Source organism: Salvia miltiorrhiza, chromosome 1 (genome assembly GCF_028751815.1).
Source record: "Salvia miltiorrhiza cultivar Shanhuang (shh) chromosome 1, IMPLAD_Smil_shh, whole genome shotgun sequence".
NCBI classification, from domain to species: domain Eukaryota; kingdom Viridiplantae; phylum Streptophyta; class Magnoliopsida; order Lamiales; family Lamiaceae; genus Salvia; species Salvia miltiorrhiza.
In genome coordinates, this window is record NC_080387.1 from 66247319 (window position 1) to 66271447 (window position 24129).

The following is a 24129-nucleotide window of genomic DNA, read 5'->3' on the forward strand; positions in this document are numbered from 1 at the left end:
AATTTTTGTGCAACTTATCAGCAGCAACAGTGAAAGCTATCTGGATTTCCACATCTCAACGTAAATATATATATCCCTTTTGCTTTTGCTGCAGCTAAGTAAGGAACTACAGCTTCTCTTTATGTAAATATGCTGCAATATTACCTATCCATTATTAAAGTACTGCTGATTTCATAAAAGCATGGAAAAAAACTCCTTAGCTATACATAATACCAAAAAAAAAAAGTTAAGGAGCATCATATGCTTTCATTTTATTTCTTTATATATGTTTTTCCCCCTTTTTCCCAACACAGTTCTTGAAAAAAAAAGGTAAAGTTCCTCGTGCAATTGATGGTCACTCACTTGGACTATGTAATACTCCAAAACTAACTAGTGTAATCAGTCACTGAAATCAAATATGTATGCAATGGTAACTATGCATTTAATATTTTCAAAATTAAACAAATCTTACGAATATTTCATCGTTGTTAATAATTTGATTTAACATATCATATCTTTTCATTAATTAGTAACTTATAAGTTAATTATAACAATTATGATCTATTAATGGATTAATTAATTTTATTTTTGGTTGGATCTAGGCTTCAATTTACTGTAAGGGGACACACGTTTATTTTGAATGATTAACCTTGAAAATAAAAATAATAAGCTAATTCCCTTGTTTACTTCGATGGATTGATCCCAAGCCTCTTGATTATTTCTATATATCATCTAAGTTAGTTTTACTTGATTATTATCTCATTGAGATTAGAGAAATCCTACTATTAAGGATAAAAATACTCAATCATGTATCTTATCAATCATGCAAAGTAAGCGTTCCCTAATTATATTAAACTATTAAAGTGCATTTAATACTTTGAGATGTGTGTTTAAAAAAAATACTTTGAGATGTGTATATTAAGGCATATATGAGAATCAAATCGACTTATGAATAATTGATTATCAGTCATTTTAAAATTTAATTGTAAAAATTTATAGATTTCACATTGTTTCATTTTTGCTTTATTTAATCACTTTTATAACAAGATATCCCATTTTGGAAAGGCTTCAACTTCAACGGTTGATCATTTACATTATTAATTGTGTGTTTGATGTGTTTGAACTTGAGACCTTTGGCCTAAGAAAATCTATGTACTTCATGACTACTTGGTCATTTTACAGGAAGTTAATTTAATGTTCTCTACTTATGCCAACATTATTATAGTTGGTTGTCTTGAAAAAAAAAATTAGGGCTCGGTCACTGCGTGTCATAATTCATTTATCAAAATTATATAAAAATAATAATATCAACAACATATTTTAAATGAATGTGAAGTTATGATGTGAACTTATATCTCATTGAATCATTTGTCTTTTAGGTTTTGTAACGTTTATTACCTTTTCTTTAGAGTTTTTTAACGTTTATTACCAATTTAATAATAGTTCAAATTTCTTCCATGTGTATTTGGTTCGCATTTTGGCATTAGTTGTAGGAATTTTACCATCTAATATATTCTTAGTTGGTTTCACTCGTTAACAAAATTGAGTTTTCATTGCTTTAAAAAAAAAAAAAAATTGAGTTTTCATTCAAAATTTTGACTCCGCCACTCCATAATATAGAATATTAGATTGAGAGCCAAACGGAAAATTGAAAATTCCTTATCCAATGCTTTTAATCATTTGGACCAACCTCGCAAGCAAGGAACTTGATCCTATCTTTATTCCCTTCCTTTGTCCCTATATAATGCATGCAGTTTCTTAATCAAAAACATCACACAAAATCCTTGGGAGAAAAAAAAACTAGTAAGCAAAAAAAAAAACTTCGAAAGAAAGAAAAAGCAAAAAATATAAAAATAAGCAATGTTGGACGCCACTGTACCAGCTGGAAATCAGCAGCTCCTCCGCCATGACCGCCGTTCGATGTTTTCGGACGACGTTGCGCTGAGGAATCAAATTCAGGCAACACATGCTTACGATGAGCGCTCGATCGACACCGAATCTATTCTTCTCATTGTTAAGGATATCTTCAATCTTGTTTCCCCTGGAATTGATGGAATTATCAATGTAAGTATTTGTTATTTTTATTTTTCAAAACTTTTTTGATCTTGAGTTGCTGTAACTAGTTCTTAATTGTTCATGATCAGGGCTCGACTAATCACGCCGGAATCCACGACGAAACGACGGCACTGGTGGACTCTGATGTCATCCACGACACATTAGCCTTTCTAGTGAACAAGATTTCCATTGAGGTTGATCATTGATTTTTGTACTAGTATTTAATTTGATTGACTGACAAACCTTAACTCGTTAGACAGTCTTACACAAGCTTTCGCATTAGCCCTTCTCTAAATCAGAGTTTATTTTTTTCTGTCAAGTTTGCTCAATAATGTTATAAGGTCTCTTCTGTTGTGTTTCACTATCATCAGCTGTCCTGCAAGTGCTCCGGCGGCGGCGACAACCACGCCTCGGCAGTGGAGATCCTGAACGTCCTGTCCAGCTACACTTGGGACGCGAAAGCCGTGGTGGCCCTAGCCTCATTCTCCGTCAACTACGGCCAGTTTTGGCTCGTTGCGAACCACTTCACGACTGAGCCGCTGGCCAAATCACTGGCAGTGCTGAAGCTGTTGCCGGAGATAATTGATCATTCAGATGTGATGAAGTCCAGATTCGAGACCATCAACAGCCTTGTGAAGGTGTCGCTGGAGCTAACGAGGTGCATTTCTGAGTTTCGTCGTCTGCCTTCGAAATACATATCGGATGAAGCAGAGCCGATGGTAGTTGCTGCGAGTCATGTCCCAATTGCGGTGTATTGGATTGTGAGGAGCTTGATTGCCTGTTCCTCTCAGGTTACTGAGATTCTTGGCCTAAGTCAAACGTAAGACGCGATCCGAAAGCTGGTTTGGGCTCCATTATTAGTATCTGTGTGGTGATTTTAGGCCTAAAATGTGCAGGGCAAGTTCGCATACAGAGACATGGGAGCTTTCAAGCTTAGCTCACAAGTTGACCAGTATACTGGACAGTCTCAAAACACAACTCCAAATCTGTCATCGACATATAGGTAATAAATCCAGCACTACTTTTTTGACATAGTCTTGTCTGTTTAAAACACTAGCAAACTTATCACAATATTAATTTGGATGTAAAATGATTCTTATTGCCATGAGCATAGTTTGATCTGTATAAGACACTAACAAAATAGTACGACGGATGTAAAAAATATAAGAAACATACAATATTTTTGATATTGTGATCATTTAGGATGACATCACAAGAATACAAACCACACGCCATCAATTAGGATGAGATCATATACAATATTACTACAATAATGCTTCTTTTATGAACTTGAGGTCCAAATTATTTTCATCTTACTCTGGTTGAGAAAGTTTTAATTTTACCCTTAGAAACGAAAATAAATAATGATATTACAAGTATATCAGATTTTGTACGAATACACTTTTTAGTAGGAGTAATAAAGTTGGCGTATCTTGATCTGATGATGATCCCGTAGATGAGAAGAAACACGTGGAATACTTCGAATCAATCGGGCATCTATTTGGGACGACTCCCCACATCGACAACCAGAGGATACTGAAGAAGATTCTGTATTTGAAGGATGATCCGCTCCCACTTGCAATAGCCAACAACAAAACAACAAAGGTAGGTACATATTTCTTCATTGAATCCTAATAACATATATATATAGTAATATAGAATGATTTTTCTAACACAAATACATGTTTATATGTGATCAGTTAGGGGTGGAAGCTCTAAAAGGAAAGACAGTGTTGTTGCTGATATCAGATGATGAAATCTCCCATGACGAGCTTCTCATACTGGGGCATATGTATAGAGATTCAAGAACGAGGCAAGAGTTTGAGTACGAAATAGTATGGGTGCCCCTACTCGTGTTGGGAGAAATGAATAAATTCGAGCAGCTGTTGTCGCGTATGCCATGGTACACGTTGCACGACCCCGCCTTGCTAGAGCCGGCCGTGGCAAGGTACATTAGAGAGGTGTGGCGCTACACCAAGAAGCCGATGCTGGTCGCATTGGACCCGCAAGGCAAAATGGTTAGCCCTAATGCCATCCATATGGTGTGGATTTGGGGTAACATGGCCTATCCTTTCACTCATAAACGTGAATTGGACTTGTGGAATCATGAGGAATGGAGGATGCAGCTAGTGGTCAACGGCCTTGATCCAACTCTATTGAAATGGGTAACTACTCTTTGATCACCACTTCAAATCTCTGGATAAAGTGTCCGAGTCTAGCGATACCTTTTTTATAATTGTCTCTTTTTTGGTTTTGATCAGATCCAAGGTAAAAAGGTGATATGTTTATATGGTGGCGAGAATTACGAGTGGATCCGGGAGTTCATCAAGACAGCAAGAGAAGTTGCCGCCGCTGCTCCGATTGAGCTAGAGATGGTGTACATTGGTAGGGCTAAGAGCAGCGAGGAGCGCATTAGAAGGCTCCACAACATCGTGGCTGGCCGGAGTGAAATATGGGACGATCCCACATCCATTTGGTATTTTTGGAAGAGGCTCGAAAGCATGATGTACTCAAAGATTCACCACGGTGCCAAAGTCGTCACAGAGGAAGCAACGGGATCGACAGGCAATCCCGTTGCTGGAGATCACATCCTTGGTGAGGTGCTCACCCTGCTCACCTTTGGTGGTAGTGAGCAGGGATGGGCACTGTTCAGCCAAGGGGCGGGATCAGGGCCCGGGCAGATGGCTCGGGCTAAAGATGACCCGATGCTGAAAGCCCTAGTAGAATTTGGGAAGTGGGCCGAATTCGCTAGGCAGCCGGACGGATTTGTGCCCGCGCTCAATGATTATTTAGCCGGCCTTCACACGGCGGAGCACTGCAACCGGCTTATTTTGCCGGGGGTCGATGACATTCCGGAGATGGTCGTCTGCACGGAGTGTCACCGACCCATGGAGAAGTACTACATGTACCGTTGTTGCACGGATTGAAAGTGTGATTTCGACTGAATTAATTTGTTGCTATATACGTAGATTGATGCATGTTGCTAAAGAATAAGCATATATTTTTTTTTTAAGTTTGCGTGGTGTAGATTTTGCAAGATTGTGGCTATTAAGACTGGTGATTGCATCAGAACAGTTGATTGATTTTTCCTTTGTATTTTGGTATTGTTATTGGAAATTTGAGTGGCATATATCATATTTACTTATAATTTCCACTAGTTGTTTGTTTGCTTTTGTATCTCTTAAAAACCGGTGTCGTAGTACTTGCATTAATCCATTATTATATTAATATAAAAAGTATTTTAATACAAAATAACATTATCCACCCTTGAAGTGAAAATAAGCACTACAAAAAAACACGTAAATAGCGACGACAATTACCGGCGATTTTGCCGTCGGCGGCATTTCAGGCGACCCGCCCTTTCGCAATCACCGGCCAATTACCGACGGCAAAATCGCCGTCGCCGGTATTTTTATTATACGCATTATATGTTTAATTTTATACAGTTACCGACGGCGTTTTACCGTCGCTAATTAGCGACGGCAATTGCCGTCGGTAATGAATTAATAATAGGGCACGCGGAGCCCTTCTTTTTTCAGTTTGCGCCGCACAGACCCCCCCTCCCTTCGCTCCCCCCCTGTTGCTGCTTCTCCTTCTCCGGTCGCCACCCGCCGTCGCCGCCGTGCCCAGGTAACTCTCTCTCTCTCTCTAGATCTATATATATATCTAGGGTTGTCGATCGGTTCGGGTTCGGTTACCCGTACCCGAATTTTCGGTTACCCGAACCCGAAATTGCCAAATTTCAATAACCGTTCCCGAACCGTTTTAGAAGTTCGGTTACCCAATACCCGCTTCGGTTAACCAATTGGGTTATTTGGGTATCCGAAATACCCATTTAAAAAATAAAATTCAAATAATTTTTGCTCTATCTACTTTAAAAGAAATTACAAATATATAATATATATGTAAATTTACAAATATATAATATATTTGTAAATATATTATAATATATATGTAAATTATTTGTAAATTTACAAATATAATATATTTGTAAATATATAATATATTTGTAAATTTACCAATATATATTATAAATTTACAAATTTATAATATATTTGTAAATATATAATATATATGTAAATTTACAAATATAATTTACAAATATATTATATAATATATATATATATAATAATTTACAAATATATATATATATTAAATAATTTACAAATATATAATATATTATATATGATATATTGATAATATATATATTAAATAATTAATAAAATAATTTTCGGTTATTCGGTTAACCCGATCGGTTTTTCGGGTTAACCGATAACCGAAATTTCCAAAAAAACAATAACCGAAACCGATCCATTACCCGAAATTTTCGGTTATTGGATACCCAAACTCGGGAATTTCTGTTCGGTTAATTGGATACCCAAAACCCGATAACCATTTAGACAGCCCTATCTCATTGTAATTATATATATAATTATATTTAATTTTCATTTATATTCTTCCTTGTATTTCGACGACCCCGTTTCGCCGCCTTCTTCACGACACCCCGCCGGAAACCACCACCGTACGTTTCTCTTATTTATCTATTTAATTATTTATGAATTTATTTATGAATTTATTTATGTATTTATGTTAATTAAATAGATTTATTTGTTAGATCTAGTTACTTAATTTTTAATTGGCTTAGTTTATAAATAAATTATATATGAAGCATGATTAATTTTAAATTATATGAAGCATGATTAATTTTAAATTATATTAAGCATGATTAATTTTAATCAATTAGTTTAAGTTGTTAGTTTATATATAATGAAATGTGTAATTAGTTTAATCAATTAGTTTAAGTTGTTTGTTAGAATAATTTATATATGTTGGATAATTTAATTTGTTAAATTAAATGTTATGTGCTATATATGTGTTTATGAAATGTTATGTTATTATATATTGTAGGATAGATTTAATCAATTTCTTAAGGATCTTCTCCCTTTGAGATAGAAATTGATTATTTATTAAGGATCTTCTTCCAACAAATAATTGTTTTTAATTTGATTTTTGTATTCTTTATTGCTTATTTTCAAATTTATGTTTTATTGAACTATATATTTCAAGTGTTTTATTAAAAATATATATGTCCTTATAAAAACTTGTAAAATTGCCCACTTTCATAAACAAAAGTGGGCAATTTTACAAGTTTTTATAAGAAGGGGGCATTTTTCCCTATTAACACTTTTATATATTTATGGCAATGATGATGATGATTGCATTTAATGTAAACAAATAAATTCAAATCACATTACAATAACCAAATTAAAACACTTTTGTTGCATTAATGTTTTAAAAAAAATTTAAAAAAATAATATTTAATTAATAATTAAATATTTTACCGACGATAAAAATAAGGACGGAAACGAACTCGATCAGTAATTAACAACATCTTTCAAGTATTATCTCCACATATTCAAAGATTATAAACATATGAGTGAGTATATAGCATTTAAATGAAATAATAGGTGTATATATATCAATAATACGAGTGTTCTGTACTGGTGAACACTCGAAAAGAATTTCAAAGTTAAGCGTGTTTGACACAGAGCACAAGCAAGATGGGTGACCCACTGGGAAGTTGGGTGACCGACTGGGAAGTTCGTATAAATTATGCAATACTATATAAATACGGAAATAAATTGTGGATATACAATAAAATAAATAAATTAAATTAAATAATTAATTAAAAAAATAAATTAAAAAAAATACCGTCGGTAATTAGCGACGGCATTTGCCCTCGCTAATATCCTGGCAAACTCCGGCGAGTGCGCCACTGCCGTTCGGTGGACATTACCGACGGCGGCAAGTGCCGCCGTTAATTAGCGACGGCAAATGCTGTCGGTAATGTTCCGGCAATTCTCTGCCGTTCAACGGCGGAAATGCCGGCGGCGGCCGATCGCCGTTGGTAATGGCGTTACCGACGAGCCGATTAGCGGCGGCACGTTGCCGACGGCGCCGCCGCCGGTAGCATATTTCACCAGCGGCCGTTCTTTATTACCGACGGTATTCTGTCGTCGGTAATCTCACGTTTTTTTATAGTGAAGGAAGAAAAAAAAAATTTTGTGTCAAATATTGAAAAAAAATATTTAAAAGCAAAAATTTTGTTATCTATCCTTTTTTATGGATATATTTATTAATCAAAGTAATCGCGTCCTAAGAAATATATTATTGAAACTGATGTGTTTAGTCACTTTTAACCTCATAGCATCATTATTGTAAATAATTAAATGCACGGGGTACATCGAGTGGATAAAGTAATTAATGTGGAAGTTGCAAATAGTAGTGTGAATACATTTTTCCAAGTCATGTTACAGTGGGAACAAATGTTAGTTGAGAGCTGGAGACTGCAGTATGAAAATGCAAATGGATAATAATATCAACAAAAGATTTTTCTCCATGTCAGATTTCAGTGGGAATAAATGTGAGTATTGATTAAGCTATAGTGTGATATAGTTGAGATAAATATTATTTATATATAATTAGATCCGCGGATCCAATTGGATCTGAACCATATCTAGATTCAAAAATTTTAGAATTTGTCTGAACTCGTTTCAGATTCATTAGATCCATATTTGACGAGGGCCAGATAAATAATTAAAAAAAAATATAGATTCACGGATTTGGAGAGATTCAGGATCCACTGTGATTCTTAGAGATGCCTAATGATGTTTAATTAGGCAAAGCCGTATTAAGCTGTTTGAAAAATCATGTTCATTTCTATAAAATTTCAAACATTTGATATTTTGGGATTAATATTTTGGAAATAAATATATTATCTATATTATTCTTATTTATTTTAATTCATTAGCATAATTTAGTAAATTAATATATAAAATATGAACCATTTTCAATCATTAGATCATCAAGATCTACAGTTGATTCATCACCTTATTGGATGAATTCATGGTCCCGAGTTTGAATCTCATAGGTAACGAAAAAATTATTTTTCACAATTCAGACATTTACAAAAAGAATTCAAATATTTATATAGTAAATTCAAATATATTCAACATAAAATTCAAGTGGTTTCAATGATTCGTATTATATATTGTAAGAGGATTTATAGCCTCACGAAAATCAATTATGACATCCATTTAGTCAATATTTAAAAAGCAGATTGATTGTTAATTTGTATGTCTATGAATGCACATAAATGTGTGTGTGTGTACGAAAGAAAAAATATTATGTGTGCGTGAGCAGTCTTTTGTCGTAAGTGGAGAAAATTGTTGGCCCATATTTAATGTTGATTAATTATAGTAGTAGTATATATATATTTCCACCAACTTTCCTATTCAGAAGCGCACATTAACTACGCTACGCAAATCCGCTCCCCAACACAATAATTCCCTAAAAAGAACAAAAACCATATGAATATGTGTAGTTAGAATTTAGCAGTAAAGGATTGCGCGTTGTGTTTCAAGTTGGCCCCGGGACTGTGTGCGGTCAAGAGAGAGTGAGTGAGTTGTTGAGTCTTGAAAACATATAGTATAGGACAAGAAATTAGTGGGTGAGAGGATAGAGGGAGTAGGTGGGGATCATGATAAATGAGATAAGAGAAACCTACTTATTAAAATATACTCTATTCATTCACATAAAATTTGACACATTCTAAATGATAAAGTTATTAGTGAAATAAAAGTCACACTTAAAATATAAGTGAAATTATGTGGACTCTATTATTATAAATGGAATTAACAATTTTTTTATGAAGGAACTAAAAAACAAAAAATTGTGATAATTTTTTCGTGTACATGGAGAATATTTCGATTTCAGAATGAACTCGTGTATATGAAATAATTTATAAGAATGAACTCATGCTTAAATGTATATACTGCTAAAATAATCAAACCACACGGCTTAGCAAAGCATACTACTTAAAAAATTGAACGACCAAAAACTTAGAACTATATATGAAAAGATCTAGCTCGTTTTCATATTACAATTGATGTGTTGAATTACACAATAAAACAACTTAATAAGATGTAACTGAAAAGTATTACAAAATAATGGAGTACATTTTTCTAAGATTTGACATAAAGATACAATTTATTATATATATATATATAGGGAGAGGTTCAAGAAAGAACCATAAATAAAAGAAGACCGGAGAACTATTTTCAGTCATTCGATCATCAAGATCTACGGTGGATGCATTATCTTGTTGGATGAATGCAGATCCTGGGTTCGAATCTTGAAAGGAGCATTTTTTTTAATTTTTTTAGTGCATTAATTTTAACAGCGAATGCATTAATTTTTACAGTGGATGCATTAGATTTGATGGTTCTCCCGTTCTCACAAATAATGTAGTTCTCTCTAGAACCACACCATATATATATATATATATATATATATATATATATATATATATATTTACCTTAATACTTCCTTTGTCCATGGAAAATGGGGCACAATTACTATATTTGGTGTCTCCAAAAAATTGGGTAATTTCCCTTTTCTCCACTAACCACTCATTTAATTTAAACTCGTGTCCAAAGAATGTGCCTAATTTTTTATGGATGGAGGGAATACATTTTACTATTAAATTTTTATTAATATTATTAGTAATATATATAAAAAAACATATACTAGCTTTTTTAAACAACATTCTTTGGGAGAAGATATTATTTTGATCCATATAATAAATTTATTTTGCGTATATTTATTCCAATGCGTGATGCCATGATTTTGTTATAATTATTTTATATTTTATCAATATATTTTTGTGATGTCGGTACGCTCAAATATATATATATATATATATATATATATATATATATATATATATGGGTTGGCTAAAATAAAAACACTTTTTAGAATATAAAATATGATCCATTTTCAGCCCTTAGATCATCAGGATTTACGGTTGATCCATCACCTTGTTGGATGAATTCATGGTCTCGAGTTCGAATCATACGTGCTTTTCATCCAACAAGATGATGCATACGTGCAACTAGCAAGAAATTTATTTTTCACAATTCATAACAATATTTACACAACGAATTCATACGTGCTTTTCATAGAATTCATATATTTTAGCTAGTTCGTATTATATATATATATATATATATATATATATAGGGTGTGGTTCTAGAGAGAACTACATTATTTGTGAGAACGGGAGAACCATCAAATCTAATGCATCCACTGTAAAAATTAATGCATTCGCTGTTAAAATTAATGCACTAAAAAAATTTAAAAAAATGCTCCATTCAGGATTCGAACCCAGAATCTGCATTCATCCAACAAGATGATGCATCCACCGTAGATCTTGATGATCGAATGGCTGAAAATGGTTCTCCGGTCTTCGTTATATATATATATATATAGGGGAGGGCTACAGTGAAAACACTTCTTAAAATATAAATATAAACGTTTTTTAATGTACGAATTTTATCCAACAGGGTTACGAATTCATCCAACATGATTACGAATTGTGAAAAATAAATTTTTTCTACCTTTGTGATTCGAACCAAGGACCACGAATTCATCCAACAAGGTTACGAATCAATCGTAGATCTTGATGATCTAAGGGCTGAAAATTGTTTATATTTTATATTTTAAGAAGTGTTTTTATTTTAGCCCTCCCATATATATATATATATATATATATATATATATATATATATATGGGAGGGCTACGGTATAAACACTTATTCACATATAAAATTCGAACTATCTAAAGTGTATGAATTCTATGTAAAACACGTATGAATTCGTTGTGTAAATGTATGAATTGCGAAAAATAATTTTTTTGCTACCTATGAGATTCGAACTCGGGACCATGAACTCGTACAACAAGGTGATGAATCAACCGTACATCCTGATGATCTAAAGACTTAAAATGGTTCCTATTTTATATTCTAAAAAATATTTTTATTTTAGCTCACTTCTATAGGGTGTGGTTCTAGAGAGAACTACATTATATGTGAGAACGTGAGAACCATCAAATCTAATGCATTCACTGTAAAAATTAATGCATTCACTGTTAAAATTAATGCACTCAAAAAAATAAAAAAAATTGCTCCCTTCAGGATTCGAACCCAGGATCTGCATTCATCCAACAAGATGATACATCCACCGTAGATCTTGATGATCGAATGGCTGAAAATGGTTCTCCGTTCTTTTTTTATTTATGGTTCTTTCTTGAACCTCTCCCTATATATATATATATATTGATTTTTTCAATAAAAGTCAAGAGCAATCACTTTCTTATATTGATTTTTTCTTGCTAAGATTAATTTTCACACATCACCAATTGCATGTTGCTATATCTAAAGTATGCAATCACAACTAAAATTTTTATAGATGGCAGTACTACCACAAATATTATATAAATAAGAAAATATTTCAAAATATATAAGAATATATTTTTATTGTCTTGAATTATTATTAATTTATTTATTTTACTTATGAATTATATTTAATATTTATTTTTATTTACATTAAATGTCATTTAATCTTAATGATTTTCATGCATCGCACGGGATGGTGTACTAATATAATTAATATTTCGATTAAAAAAATAAAGAAAATAATATTCATGCATAGGGATTGATTAACGTAAAAACTATATACTTTATCGTGAGAACTGACAATACTGCACTGAATATAAAATTATTGTATGCGTTGTGAAATTTATTGAACTTAAAAAATTCTATCCGTTCGGGATTCGAATAGGTGTTACATCCACCATAGATTATGATTTTCTATTTTCATTTTAAACAAAAAATATTGTTTGAACCCCTTCCTTAATGCATTATACATATTTATAGGTTATACAAATGTAAGAGGCAATGTATTATATAGTTCTTCGTGGAAAAATAACCATCGCCTCAATTATAGTGTTCTGGAAACAATTAAAGGCTGTCATAGGTCGTTGAAATGTGTAAATAAAAGTTACTAACTTACAAGAACATTTAAAGTATCTTTATGGGGTAGAAGAAAGTATGTTTACATTATGGAGCTAGGTTCAATCCAGCAACCAATAAGGGTGTGTTTACTTTGATTATAAAAATTTAATTAAAAATGGATGAATAAGAAAAAAATAAAAAATATTACTATACTTTTTTCATTTTCTATTATATATTTTATTAGAGATGAAAAGATAAAAAATATTGAAAAAATATTTTCACTCCACTATTCAAAGAATCAAAGATAATATTATCATACCCAACATTAATGGAGAGAAAATGAGTGAAAATGAGCTGACTGAGAAAATATTCCGCCATGTCTGAAAAAAATTAATTTTCTATCATACTAGTAAACATGTAAAAATGGTGGAAAAAATTAGTGAAAATATATTTTCTCTTCTTTTCCATTAAAGTAAACACATTCTAAAAAGTTAAATTTTCAACATTTTTTACTTTATGTAATTGTTGGTTGTTATTTGTTATAAACTCTCAATTAGTCCCATTATTACTAGTTTCTTGTTTCATGGAGGGTCCTTGACTTAGGCGGCGACGAAGGCGCGGACAGAGGGTTGTTTTTTTTTTTTTTTTTCTATTTTTTCTTGATTTTGAATATTTTTGGAATTGGGGGTATCTGGAAAGGGAGGCGATAACGTTGGGGGAGGACTGGCACGGTTGTGAGGGAGGAAGACCGGCAGCAGCGGTTGTAGGTTGCTAGGGATTTGGGGGGTGGGGAAGGAAGACGGGTTGGGGGAAGGGATTATTTTTGAATTAAAAAAAATTCAGATTTGATTAATTTAAATTTTATATTTAAAAGTAGTTTAAAATTATTAATTATATATAAATAACTATTTATATCAAATTTATAAATATATTTTTATAATTAAACAATAGCTCATTAATTTTTGTATTAAAATTTAAAAAAAAAATGCCTCAAGTTCGATGGGACGGAGGGAATAATATACTATAGGAATATTGTGAGCTCTTACCGGGTGACTTCATAATCATAGATGTCATTTTGACGAATAAACTCTTAGCGAAGAAAATTGTTTAATTACCCTTTTAAAATACTCCTTTTGTCCCATAAAGTATGACCCAGTTATTTTCGTCACGAGAATTAAGAAATTGGTATTTTGTGTGTTAAGTGTGATAGGTGAAAAAGTGAAAAGGTAAATAAAGAATAAATTTTTTGTCATTTTAAGAAACAGGTCAAGTTTCGTGTGACAAACTAAAAATGAAATTGGGTCATAGTCCGTGGGATGAAGGAAGTATACAATTACAGCTATATGTATATGTCGCACAAATATATGTCATGCCATTATAGTTTATTGATGAAATAAAAACAAAATATTTATTATCCAAGATATCTCAACACAATTTTTACCTACGCAAGTCCTAAAAAGGAGTCGTTGACTCGAGAGTCCATTTATAGTCAACACACTTGAATATTAGCTTATCCCGATTGTGTGGTGGGTGATGAATGTTTCAGAATACACCAACACTGAATTGAATTATTATTATCCATTAAAAACTCACCTACCGCCGTACATGCATAACACGTTATCCTGCAGTAACTCTTCCCTAATCTACGCTTATTTAACTCATGCAGTTTCTTGATCCAATAACATCAAAAACCTTCTAGTAAAACATAAGAGAATTAAGAGAGAGAATGGGAAGCCTTAGTGTATCATCGAAGAAGATGGTTTCTGTTTCGGATGAGACTGCGCTGAGGAAGAAGATTCTAGGAACTCATGCTTACGATGGCGGCATCTTCGACACCGAAGCGATCCTCTCCACCGTCGAAGGAATCCTCGATCTTGTCACGCCGGGGTTTGACGTCGTCATTCCTAATGTCACCACCATTTTTCATGGGGTTGATGCCACTCTCAATGTGAGTTGCTTTCTCCACTTTTCGACTTTAGTATTATTATTATTATTAACACGTACATTTCTTTGTTCGTGAACAGGGATCGGTGGGTCATGTCGAAAAACGCATTGCCAGGTTAGGTGGCCTCGAGAGCGTCCCAGACACGTTGCCCTACTTGTTGCACAAGATTTCCTGCGTGGTTGAACCCTAAACCCTGAACCTTGAACCCTAGCCTCAATTTTGCTCACCATATATGCGCTAGTAACTGTTGTTTGTTTCAGTTGACGTGCAAGTGCTCGGGAGGAGACAGCCATGCATCGGCCATGGAGATCTTGAAACTGCTCTCAACCTACACATGGGAGGCGAAAATCGTGATAGTCTTAGCATCTTACGTGGTCGACTACGCCCAGTTCAGCCTCATCACCAAGCTCTACACCACCAATCCGCTAGCGAGATTAATCGCAGTTCTCAAGCAAATTCCTGAGAATCTTGATGATATCTCTCTCGTCATCAAATCCAAATTCGAGACCATTATCAAGCTGGTCAAAGTGTCGATTGAGGTTACAAGGCTCATTACCAAATTTAGCAACTTGCCATCAAAATACATATCAAATGATGCAGAACCAATGGTGGTTGCATTGACTCAAATCCCCATTGCTGTCTACTGGATCACAAGGGTCATCGTCGCCTGCGCTGCCCAGATCACTGAAATTCTTGGCATAAGTGAAGTGTAAGACAAGAAAAACACTCAAGTTTATTATTTTTCCTTTATAATTATGTATTTTTTCAACAACGTGGACTAGGGTAACAATATTTTACGCCTACAATTTGCAGAATAAGTTCGTATACAGAGACATGGGACCTTCCCAGCCTAGAACAGAAGATCAGCAGCATACAAATCACTTTCCAGATTCAGATCGGTCTCTGCTATAAATATATAGGTAATTAATCAAAATATATTTTAAAATGAACCTTGCTTAAGACATTATATATATTCTGAAGATATATATTGAAAAACTTAATTTGCAGAGGAGAAGAAACAGGCTGAATATGTTCACAGAATCAGAGAAATGTTTGAGCAGACGACGGTCCACGTAGACAACCAAATAATATTGCAGATTATAATCTCAGTGCAAGATGGTGCTCTTCCACTTATATCTGGCATCGACAAAACTACAACGGTACGTAGATTTCTTGAATTCTAAAAATGAATTTATTTTGAAGTGTCTAACATTTAGGTTATGTATGTGAGCAGGTAGGTGTGGAAGTTCTCAAAGGCAAAACAGTGCTTCTATTCATCTCAGATCTCAACATTTCCCATGACGAGATCTTCATACTCACCCAAATCTACCAAGCCTCAAGAAAACTGGCGGAGTTGCAGTACGAGATCGTGTGGCTCCCGATGGTGGAGTATGTGGAGGTTGAGGAGGAGCTGGAGCTGAAATTTGAGGGTCTGAAGAAGAAGATGCCGTGGTACACGTTGAGGCACCCGGGATTGCTGGAGCCAGCCGTAGTAAAGTACGTGAAGGAGGAGTGGCACTACTCGAAGAAGACCATCTTGGTGGCGCTGGATCCAAAGGGAAAGGTCTCCAGCCCAAACGCCTACCACATGCTCTGGACATGGGGCAATGCTGCTTATCCTTTCACTCAGACGCGGGAGCGGGAGATATGGAGTAGCCAGGAATGGAGCCTCAAGCTTCTCGTTAATGATATTGATCAAACCATATCGAAATGGGTAAGTACTATATATACATGTACATACATTAATTATGGATTAATAAATAAATCTTAATTGGAGATTCACTCGATCTACAGATAAAAGAAGATAAGGTCATCTGCTTGTACGGAGGGGAAAGCTACGAATGGATCCAAGAGTTCGTGACGACAACAAAGGAGGTGGCGAATGCGGTGGGAATCAAGGTAGAGATGGTGTACGTAGGCAAGAACACGACGAAAGAGCGCATCAAAAAACTCACTGAAATCCTGGGCGGCCGCAGCCTCATCTGGGAGAATCCTGCATTCACTTGGTATTTCTGGACAAGAATCCAAAGCATGATGTACTCGAAGATTCACCACGGCGCGAAAGTCGCGACGACGAAGGAGAGCGGCGATTACATCCTTGTAGAGGTGCTGAACATGCTGACGCTTGGGGGGAGCGACAGCGGATGGGGCATGATCAGCCAGGGGGGCGGGGTGGGCCCCGAGAAGATCGCTAGGGCTAAAGGCGACATGATAGTTAAGGCGCTGGCGGAATACAAGACGTGGAGCGTAGAGGTGAAGCAGAAGGGCTTTGTGGGAGCGCTCAACGCCTATTTAGCCGGCCGCCACACCAAGGAGCACTGCAACCGCCTTATCTTGCCTGGGATCGATGACATCCCGGAGATGGTCGTCTGCACCGAGTGTCATCGACCCATGGAGAAGTACATTATGTACCGTTGTTGCAATGAGTAGTGTGTCAACTGCTCATCACTTGATAATGTCCTAACTAATCAGTTTAGTGTTTGTGTTTTTATTTTAATATATCCTAGATTTGTAGCTAGGATTAATGTATGACTGATTGCATCAGTCTGTCGTTTTCTTACTTGTCCTCCTTCTTCTTGTTTGAATAACTTAGCTAGGACTATTATCTAATTGTGTTGTATGTCAGTGGCTATGCATGCAAGGTGAACCCCACTTCAATTTTTTTTCTGTGTATATATATCTTATTTATGTGTGATATGTATAACATATAGTATAAAAATTGTCTTGGCACAAAATATAGGTATTTAATTTTAAGAGTAATTGTATAAATATATTTTAATTATTTAGAAGAATATATTAATTCATTAGATATTAAGTTACTATAAAAATATCATAATTAATTACATTATTTTATCTAAAATCTATTTGATATATATCTGGAACTCTTATTAGAATCTTGAAACAAAATAAATATCCTATAAAATTTAACCACTTAACTAGATAAATGAAAAAATTTATGACCTAATTAGCTTATTAATTTAGAGATATTAATATATCGATAATTATAGTCCTCATTTTTAAATTCCGTATCAAATAGCCCTTATTTTCAAATTCCGTAACATATAATCATTTTCTGTTTTAACAGTTAGCTCGAAGAAGTTGAACCAAAAACCTATTCACTGAACAGTAAAAAAGTACTCTGTATATCCATTTACTAATTTAATGACATGTGACAATTGGAACTATTATTTATATTTTTATATAAAGTGGCATTGTGATTCATGTGATGGACTATCACATGCCCCCTCTTATCTGTTTTGATTGTCATTTTAGCATTCATGAATATTTATGCTTTGATAACGTACGTTTTTAGAATTTATCTCATCTTAATAGGCTCTTCTTGCACTCTATTTATCTTCAACTTTCTACTCCTTAAAATAAGTTTACTTTTGTGTTATTAATATTATAATAATATTAAATGAGATTATATATGTTAAATATAATTTTTGCTTATTAAATAAGTGTCTGAGCTTAAGATGACAAACAAAAAATCCGATGGAGTATCAATTTTACTTGGACCGAACCTAGCGAATTAATATTACCTTTTTTATTACGATAAATTACCCCATCGTGTTTTAATTCTGGTCTCCAAACCCAAGCTGTCCCCACAGACTTTCAATAAGCCGCTCCATGAATTAATCTTTTCCCACACGCATGCATGTTGTACTTGTACCTCTTCCATCTCTCTCTTTCTCCTTTTCTCACTTAGACATCCTTTTCTCTCTCATCTCACGCATGCCTAAACCTCTTTTTCTCTCTCATCTGCTCCATTGCCGGACATTTTCATCAATCCATCTTTGTCTCTCTCATCGATGAAGGTGAAGAGGAAAGTCGACTAGAGGTGCTGCAGGAAAATAGCGCTTAGTGCCAAATTACTGGGGCAGAAAAGCTCTCGAGCACTGCATACAGTAGTGAAGTTTTTTTTTTTTTTTTTAAGTAACACAGTAGTGATGTCTTTAATTTTCTTTCTTTTAGTCACTGCAAAAAAAGTTTCTGCTAGTGACATGAGGTTTGGTAGCTATTATGTGTGTCATAAAAATTAATGTGGCATTTGATGGTGTAGCTAATTAATCGCTAATAGTTACAATTACAAATGTCACTCATTTTTGTGTGACATGTGAACTAATTTTGTGTGACATGCACATATCACACAAAAAACATTTGTAACACAAAAAATTGTGATATTTGTGACAAAAATTGAGGGTGTGAACTAAGGACTTTAGGACCGTTGAGACAAGTATTGCTTATCCCAATTGTAAGGTGGAAGGTGAAAATTATAGATCTCCAATCGTAATTGGAAACGTGGAAAATGGATAAAAGAAGAATTATCAACCATTGATATTATCAACGTGTACATACACGCTTAGCACGTGATCAAATGGCTTTATTCACTGCATAACCTTAATTTTATTTTCACTAAATATACGTACGTCCCATTCGCTATTTAATGCATTCGGTGATGAATCGAAACGTACAACGAGGGCTTAAGATAAATAATCTCCACACCGTTAAAATATTATCTAAGATTATGCATGCTTAGCACGTGACCGCATGGCTTTATTCTCCGCATAGCGCCTATTTAACGGGTACCGTTTCTTGATCGAAAAACACACAAAGCATCGTTAAATATACTCCACTAAGAGAGAGAGAGAATGGCGAGTGCAACTAAGAAATTGGTCTCAGTGGCAGATGAGAGTGCGCTGAGGAAGAAGATTCTAGAAACTCATGCCTACGATGGCGGCGCCTTCGACACGAAATCTGTTCTTGCCACCCTGGAAGGTATCCTCAATCTTGTCACCCCTGGAGTTGACTCCAATGTCAATGTGAGTTGCTTAATTCTTGTCTCACTCCACTCAACTTGATTTTTTTTTTTTTGAGGCCACTGGATTGACACGTTGTTCGTAAATAGGGACCGACAGATCATGTTGAGAAGCTCGACAACGGGATTATGGTGCCAAGTGGGCTCGAAACCCTCCCGGATACTTTGCCCTTCTTGCTGCACAAGATCTCCTGTGTGGTAATTAAATCGTTTTATATTATAACGGATGCTTAATTGTTGCCATGGTAGGGGCTTTATTATGGGGCCCCACCTCCCGTGGGTTTGGGGCGTTACAATTTTCTCATGTTTTTATATTTAGTTGACATGCAAGTGTTCGGGAAGCGACAGCCACTCATCGGCCATGGAGATTCTGAAACTGCTGTCGAGCTACACATGGGAGGCGAAAATCGTGATAGTGTTAGCATCGTACGTGGTTGACTACGCCCAATTCAGCCTCCTCACCAAGCTATACACCACCCATCCGCTAGCTCAACTCATCGCCACCCTCAAGCAGATACCGCAAAACATTGACCACCTCTCCGATCTCATCAAATCCAAACTCCACACCATCGTAAGTCTCATCAACTTATCAATCGAGGTCACAAAGTTCATCACCAAATTCAACACTTTGCCATCAAAATACATATCAAATGATGCACAACCTATGGTCGTTGCATTGGCCCAAATCCCCATTGCTGTCTACTGGATCACACGAGTCGTCGTCGCCTGCGCTTCCCAGATCACTGAAATTCTTGGCATAACTCAAGTGTATGATCATCAATATATCCCTCATTTAATTAAGTTTTTTTTTTTTTTTCATTTATTGAAATATTTACTTATATGTTTTGCCTAAATTTGCAGAATAAGTTCGTATACAGAAACATGGGACCTTTCGAGCTTAGAACAGAAGATCGTCAGCATTCAGACCACCTTCAACATTCAGCTTGATCTCTGCTACAAATACATAGGTGATTTCTTGAAAAACAATCATCTTTATCAGAAGTAAGAAAATAAAAATTGTGTGATATGAAAATGGTGAATTAATATTGTTGTAGAGGAGAAGAAACAAATTGAACACGTTCAGACAATAAAGGAGACGATTGAACAGACAAGTCGTGACTCAACAGTGTATGTAGACAACCAGAAAATACTGCAGCTTATAATCTATGTCAAGGATGGTTCACTTCCGCTTGCATCTGGTCCCGACAAGACAACCAAGGTACACTTGTTCAATTCCAAGAGAAGTAAAAAAATCGGGTGAAGGACGTGTTATCGGGTAGTGACCTCGACAACGACTTCACCTATGAAAGTATTGTCTTTTACCTAACGCAAAAAATAGCTTTTTCATAGATGAGTAGACGAAATGAAATAACAGTGTGTTTATTTAACGCGAAAATAGAATTTAATAACTGAGTGGTCGAAATAGTAGTTTTATTAGTATCTATGAAATGAATTGCCTCTTACATGAACACGATAATGATGTTTGCAGGTAGGGGTCGACGTTCTCAAAGGGAAAACAGTTCTGCTACTCATCTCAGATCTCGAAATTTCCTATGATGAGATCTTCATCCTCACCCAAATCTATCAAGCTTCAAGAAAAGATACGAATCTCCAATACGAAATCGTGTGGCTCCCGATCGCGGAGAATGTCGACGAAGAATTTGACAAGAAATTTTTCGATTTGAAGAAAAAGATGCCATGGTACCATATACATACGACCTTGATTTGACTAATTACTAATTAATTAAGTGCTCGTTTGGTTCAAGTAAAATGGTGAAAACGGAATGGAATCAACTAAAATTGTGGAATGATATTATTATGTGTTTGATTTAACAATGTAAAATAATCATGGATTTCCTTTATTTTGTTTCTCCTCTATTAGGAGTAACAAATTGGGTAATTGGATTACCCTCAAATAAGAATAATGGTGAACTCCTTATTCAAACCAAACAACAATTAATGGATTGAATTAATTGAATCCCTTTCTAATTTCCAAAAACATGCAACCCAATATAACTGCTTATAAAAATAAATTAATATTATTTGAGAATAAAATAAAAGATGGTGTGGATCAGGTACACGGTGGAGCACCCGAGCTTACTGGAGGCGGCGGTGACGAGGTACGTGAAGGAGGAGTGGCACTACTCGAGGAAGCCGATCTTGGTGGCGTTGGATCCACAGGGAAAGGTGTCGAGTCCGAATGCATACCACATGTTGTGGACATGGGGTAATGCGGCGTATCCTTTCACAGTGAGTCGTGATTTGGAGTTGTGGAGTAGCCAGGAGTGGAGCCTCAAGCTGCTGGTTAATGACATTGATCTAACCATATCCAAATGGGTAACTGCTTCATGCCCAACTCCCCTAATGTTGGATCAATTGGGATGGGACCCACATTTTATTGTGTCTACTCTACTAATGTTTCATTATCTTCCCTTTTTCACACACACTCACACACGACTAAAATTGTCGAATTTCATCGTCTGAAATGAAGAAATTAAATAAAAAAAATTAAATGCATTTTCAACAAAGAAAATGGCTATTTTTCGAAATTTTACCTTTGTTTTCTCATCTAAAATTAAAAATCCCAAGATTTGTAAAAACAAAATGATAGTATATTCTTTGTGTATTTGCAGATGAAAGAAGAGAAGGTGATCTGTTTGTACGGTGGTGAAAACTACGAGTGGATTCAAGAGTTCGTGACGACGGGAAAGGAGCTGGGGAACTCCGCCGGAATCAAGATAGAGATGGTTTACGTGGGCAAAAACACGACCAAGGAGCGCATCAAAAAACTGAGCGAGATCTTAGGTGGGCGCAGCCTTGTTTGGGAGAATCCTGCATTCACTTGGTATTTCTGGACAAGAATCGAGAGCATGATGTACTCGAAGATCCAGCACGGCGCCAAGGTGGCGACGGACAAGGAGAGCGGCGATTACATACTGGTGGAGGTGCTCAACATGCTGACCCTCGGCGGGAGCGACCAGGGGTGGGGCCTCATCAGCCAAGGGGGCGGCTCCAAGATAGCTAGGGCTAAAGGGGATGTCATTCTCAAGGCGTTGCTGGAATTCAAGACGTGGAGCGTAGAGGTGAAGCAGAAGGGCTTTGTGGGGGCGCTCAACGCCTATTTAGCCGGCCGCCACACCAAAGAGCACTGCAACCGCCTCATCTTGCCCGGCCTCGATGACATTCCGGAGATGGTAGTGTGCACCGAGTGTCATCGCCCCATGGAGAAGTACATCATGTACCGTTGTTGCAATGAGTAAGGGATCATATCGATGTGCCACTTGAAAGCTTGTCGTAGTTGCTGTTGTTCGTGTTTCAATAATGAACCTCAGTGTTCTTGAGTTTGTGATTTTGTACTTGTTGTTTGTGCTTCAATTATAAAACGACTTGTCAACTAATATGAATCGTGATAGAAATGCAATATGAAAAGTAAACGTAAAAACATGCATGGTTTCAAAAAAAAGAAAAGTAAACGTAAAAAAACACACTCAAATTATATGTTACACAAAGCCCATAAAAAAGAATAAGAGACAAAATGGGATATATATATTTTTTTTGGAAGATGAAATATAAAATATGTCCATTTTTTTCAAAACAATAAAATCTACCCATTTAGAATATTTTTACTCTTGTAATTCGCACATTGCTCGACACTGAAACGTCGAGCATCGAGGTGTCGAGCATCGAGCGTTGAGCATCGAGTGTCGAGCTGTCGAGCAAGGCGAGCAATAGTTCAATAGTTCAAATTGAACTATTGCTCAACACCTTGAGCATCGAGTGTCGAGCAACTAAGAACTGTCGAGCGAGGCGAAGGCGTCGAGCGTCGAGCATTGACCTGTCAAGCAAGGCGGAGATGTCGAGCGTGGCGAGCAATAGTTGCTTGACATTAAGTATCAAGCATGCCGAGCGAAGTTCGCGAATTGAGCACTATAAAACAAACACGCGAATCTTCGAAATATATCAACTCAATTCAAAAATGTTGTTCATAAACCATAAAATATATAGTTTTAAATAACAATAACTCATGTATAGAAGACCTCAATATACCTTTCAAACCACCAGATTATGATTGAATCGAAGAAACCCACAATTGAAGAAGCTTTGGGGGTTTTGAAGATGAATATTTAAAAATTGTTTCGTTTTGTGTTTGATGTTGAAGTTGCAGAGATATATTCACTACCAATTATAGGCGCCGGAGGCGCGGAGGAGGCGTGGAGGCGCCGGAGGCGCGATGGAGAGAGAGAAAGAAGAGTGTCTGCGATTTAGGGATTTGGGGGAAGAGGATTTGTTTGATATTTTCTTTTTGTTTTAAGGGTATTTTAGTCCTTTCAACTCCAAAAAAATACATTTTATATATTTTTTTATAGTGGGTATATTTTTATTTTTGTCATTCAAATAGGGTAAAGACTACTATTAACCCAAATTACTATATGTTACAAATCTATCAACTGCGAGAAATACTATTTTACTTTTAGTGA

General features: G+C 35.4%; 3 protein-coding genes across 3 annotated transcripts; all 3 read left to right on the plus strand.

Moving 5' to 3' along the window:
* Positions 1-1746: 1746 nt before the first annotated feature.
* LOC131005140 (protein SIEVE ELEMENT OCCLUSION B-like) lies at positions 1747-5191 on the plus strand. Its single transcript, XM_057931957.1, has 7 exons — positions 1747-2043; positions 2124-2228; positions 2406-2854; positions 2931-3037; positions 3491-3639; positions 3735-4199; positions 4296-5191. The coding sequence occupies exons 1-7, from the start codon at positions 1840-1842 to the stop codon at positions 4959-4961; spliced, it is 2145 nt and encodes a 714-aa protein (XP_057787940.1). The 5' UTR covers positions 1747-1839; the 3' UTR covers positions 4962-5191.
* Positions 5192-14585: 9394 nt separating this feature from the next.
* On the plus strand, positions 14586-17492 carry LOC131005141 (protein SIEVE ELEMENT OCCLUSION B-like). The gene is made up of 7 exons (XM_057931958.1): positions 14586-14835; positions 14912-15010; positions 15093-15541; positions 15646-15752; positions 15841-15992; positions 16067-16546; positions 16627-17492. The coding sequence occupies exons 1-7, from the start codon at positions 14614-14616 to the stop codon at positions 17260-17262; spliced, it is 2145 nt and encodes a 714-aa protein (XP_057787941.1). The 5' UTR covers positions 14586-14613; the 3' UTR covers positions 17263-17492.
* A 1786-nt stretch (positions 17493-19278) lies between these two features.
* On the plus strand, positions 19279-23049 carry LOC131005142 (protein SIEVE ELEMENT OCCLUSION B-like). The gene is made up of 8 exons (XM_057931959.1): positions 19279-19655; positions 19742-19849; positions 19971-20419; positions 20513-20619; positions 20707-20870; positions 21141-21352; positions 21727-21988; positions 22285-23049. Exons 1-8 carry the CDS (start codon positions 19485-19487, stop codon positions 22909-22911), a joined length of 2100 nt encoding a protein of 699 aa, XP_057787942.1. The 5' UTR covers positions 19279-19484; the 3' UTR covers positions 22912-23049.
* Positions 23050-24129: the final 1080 nt, after the last annotated feature.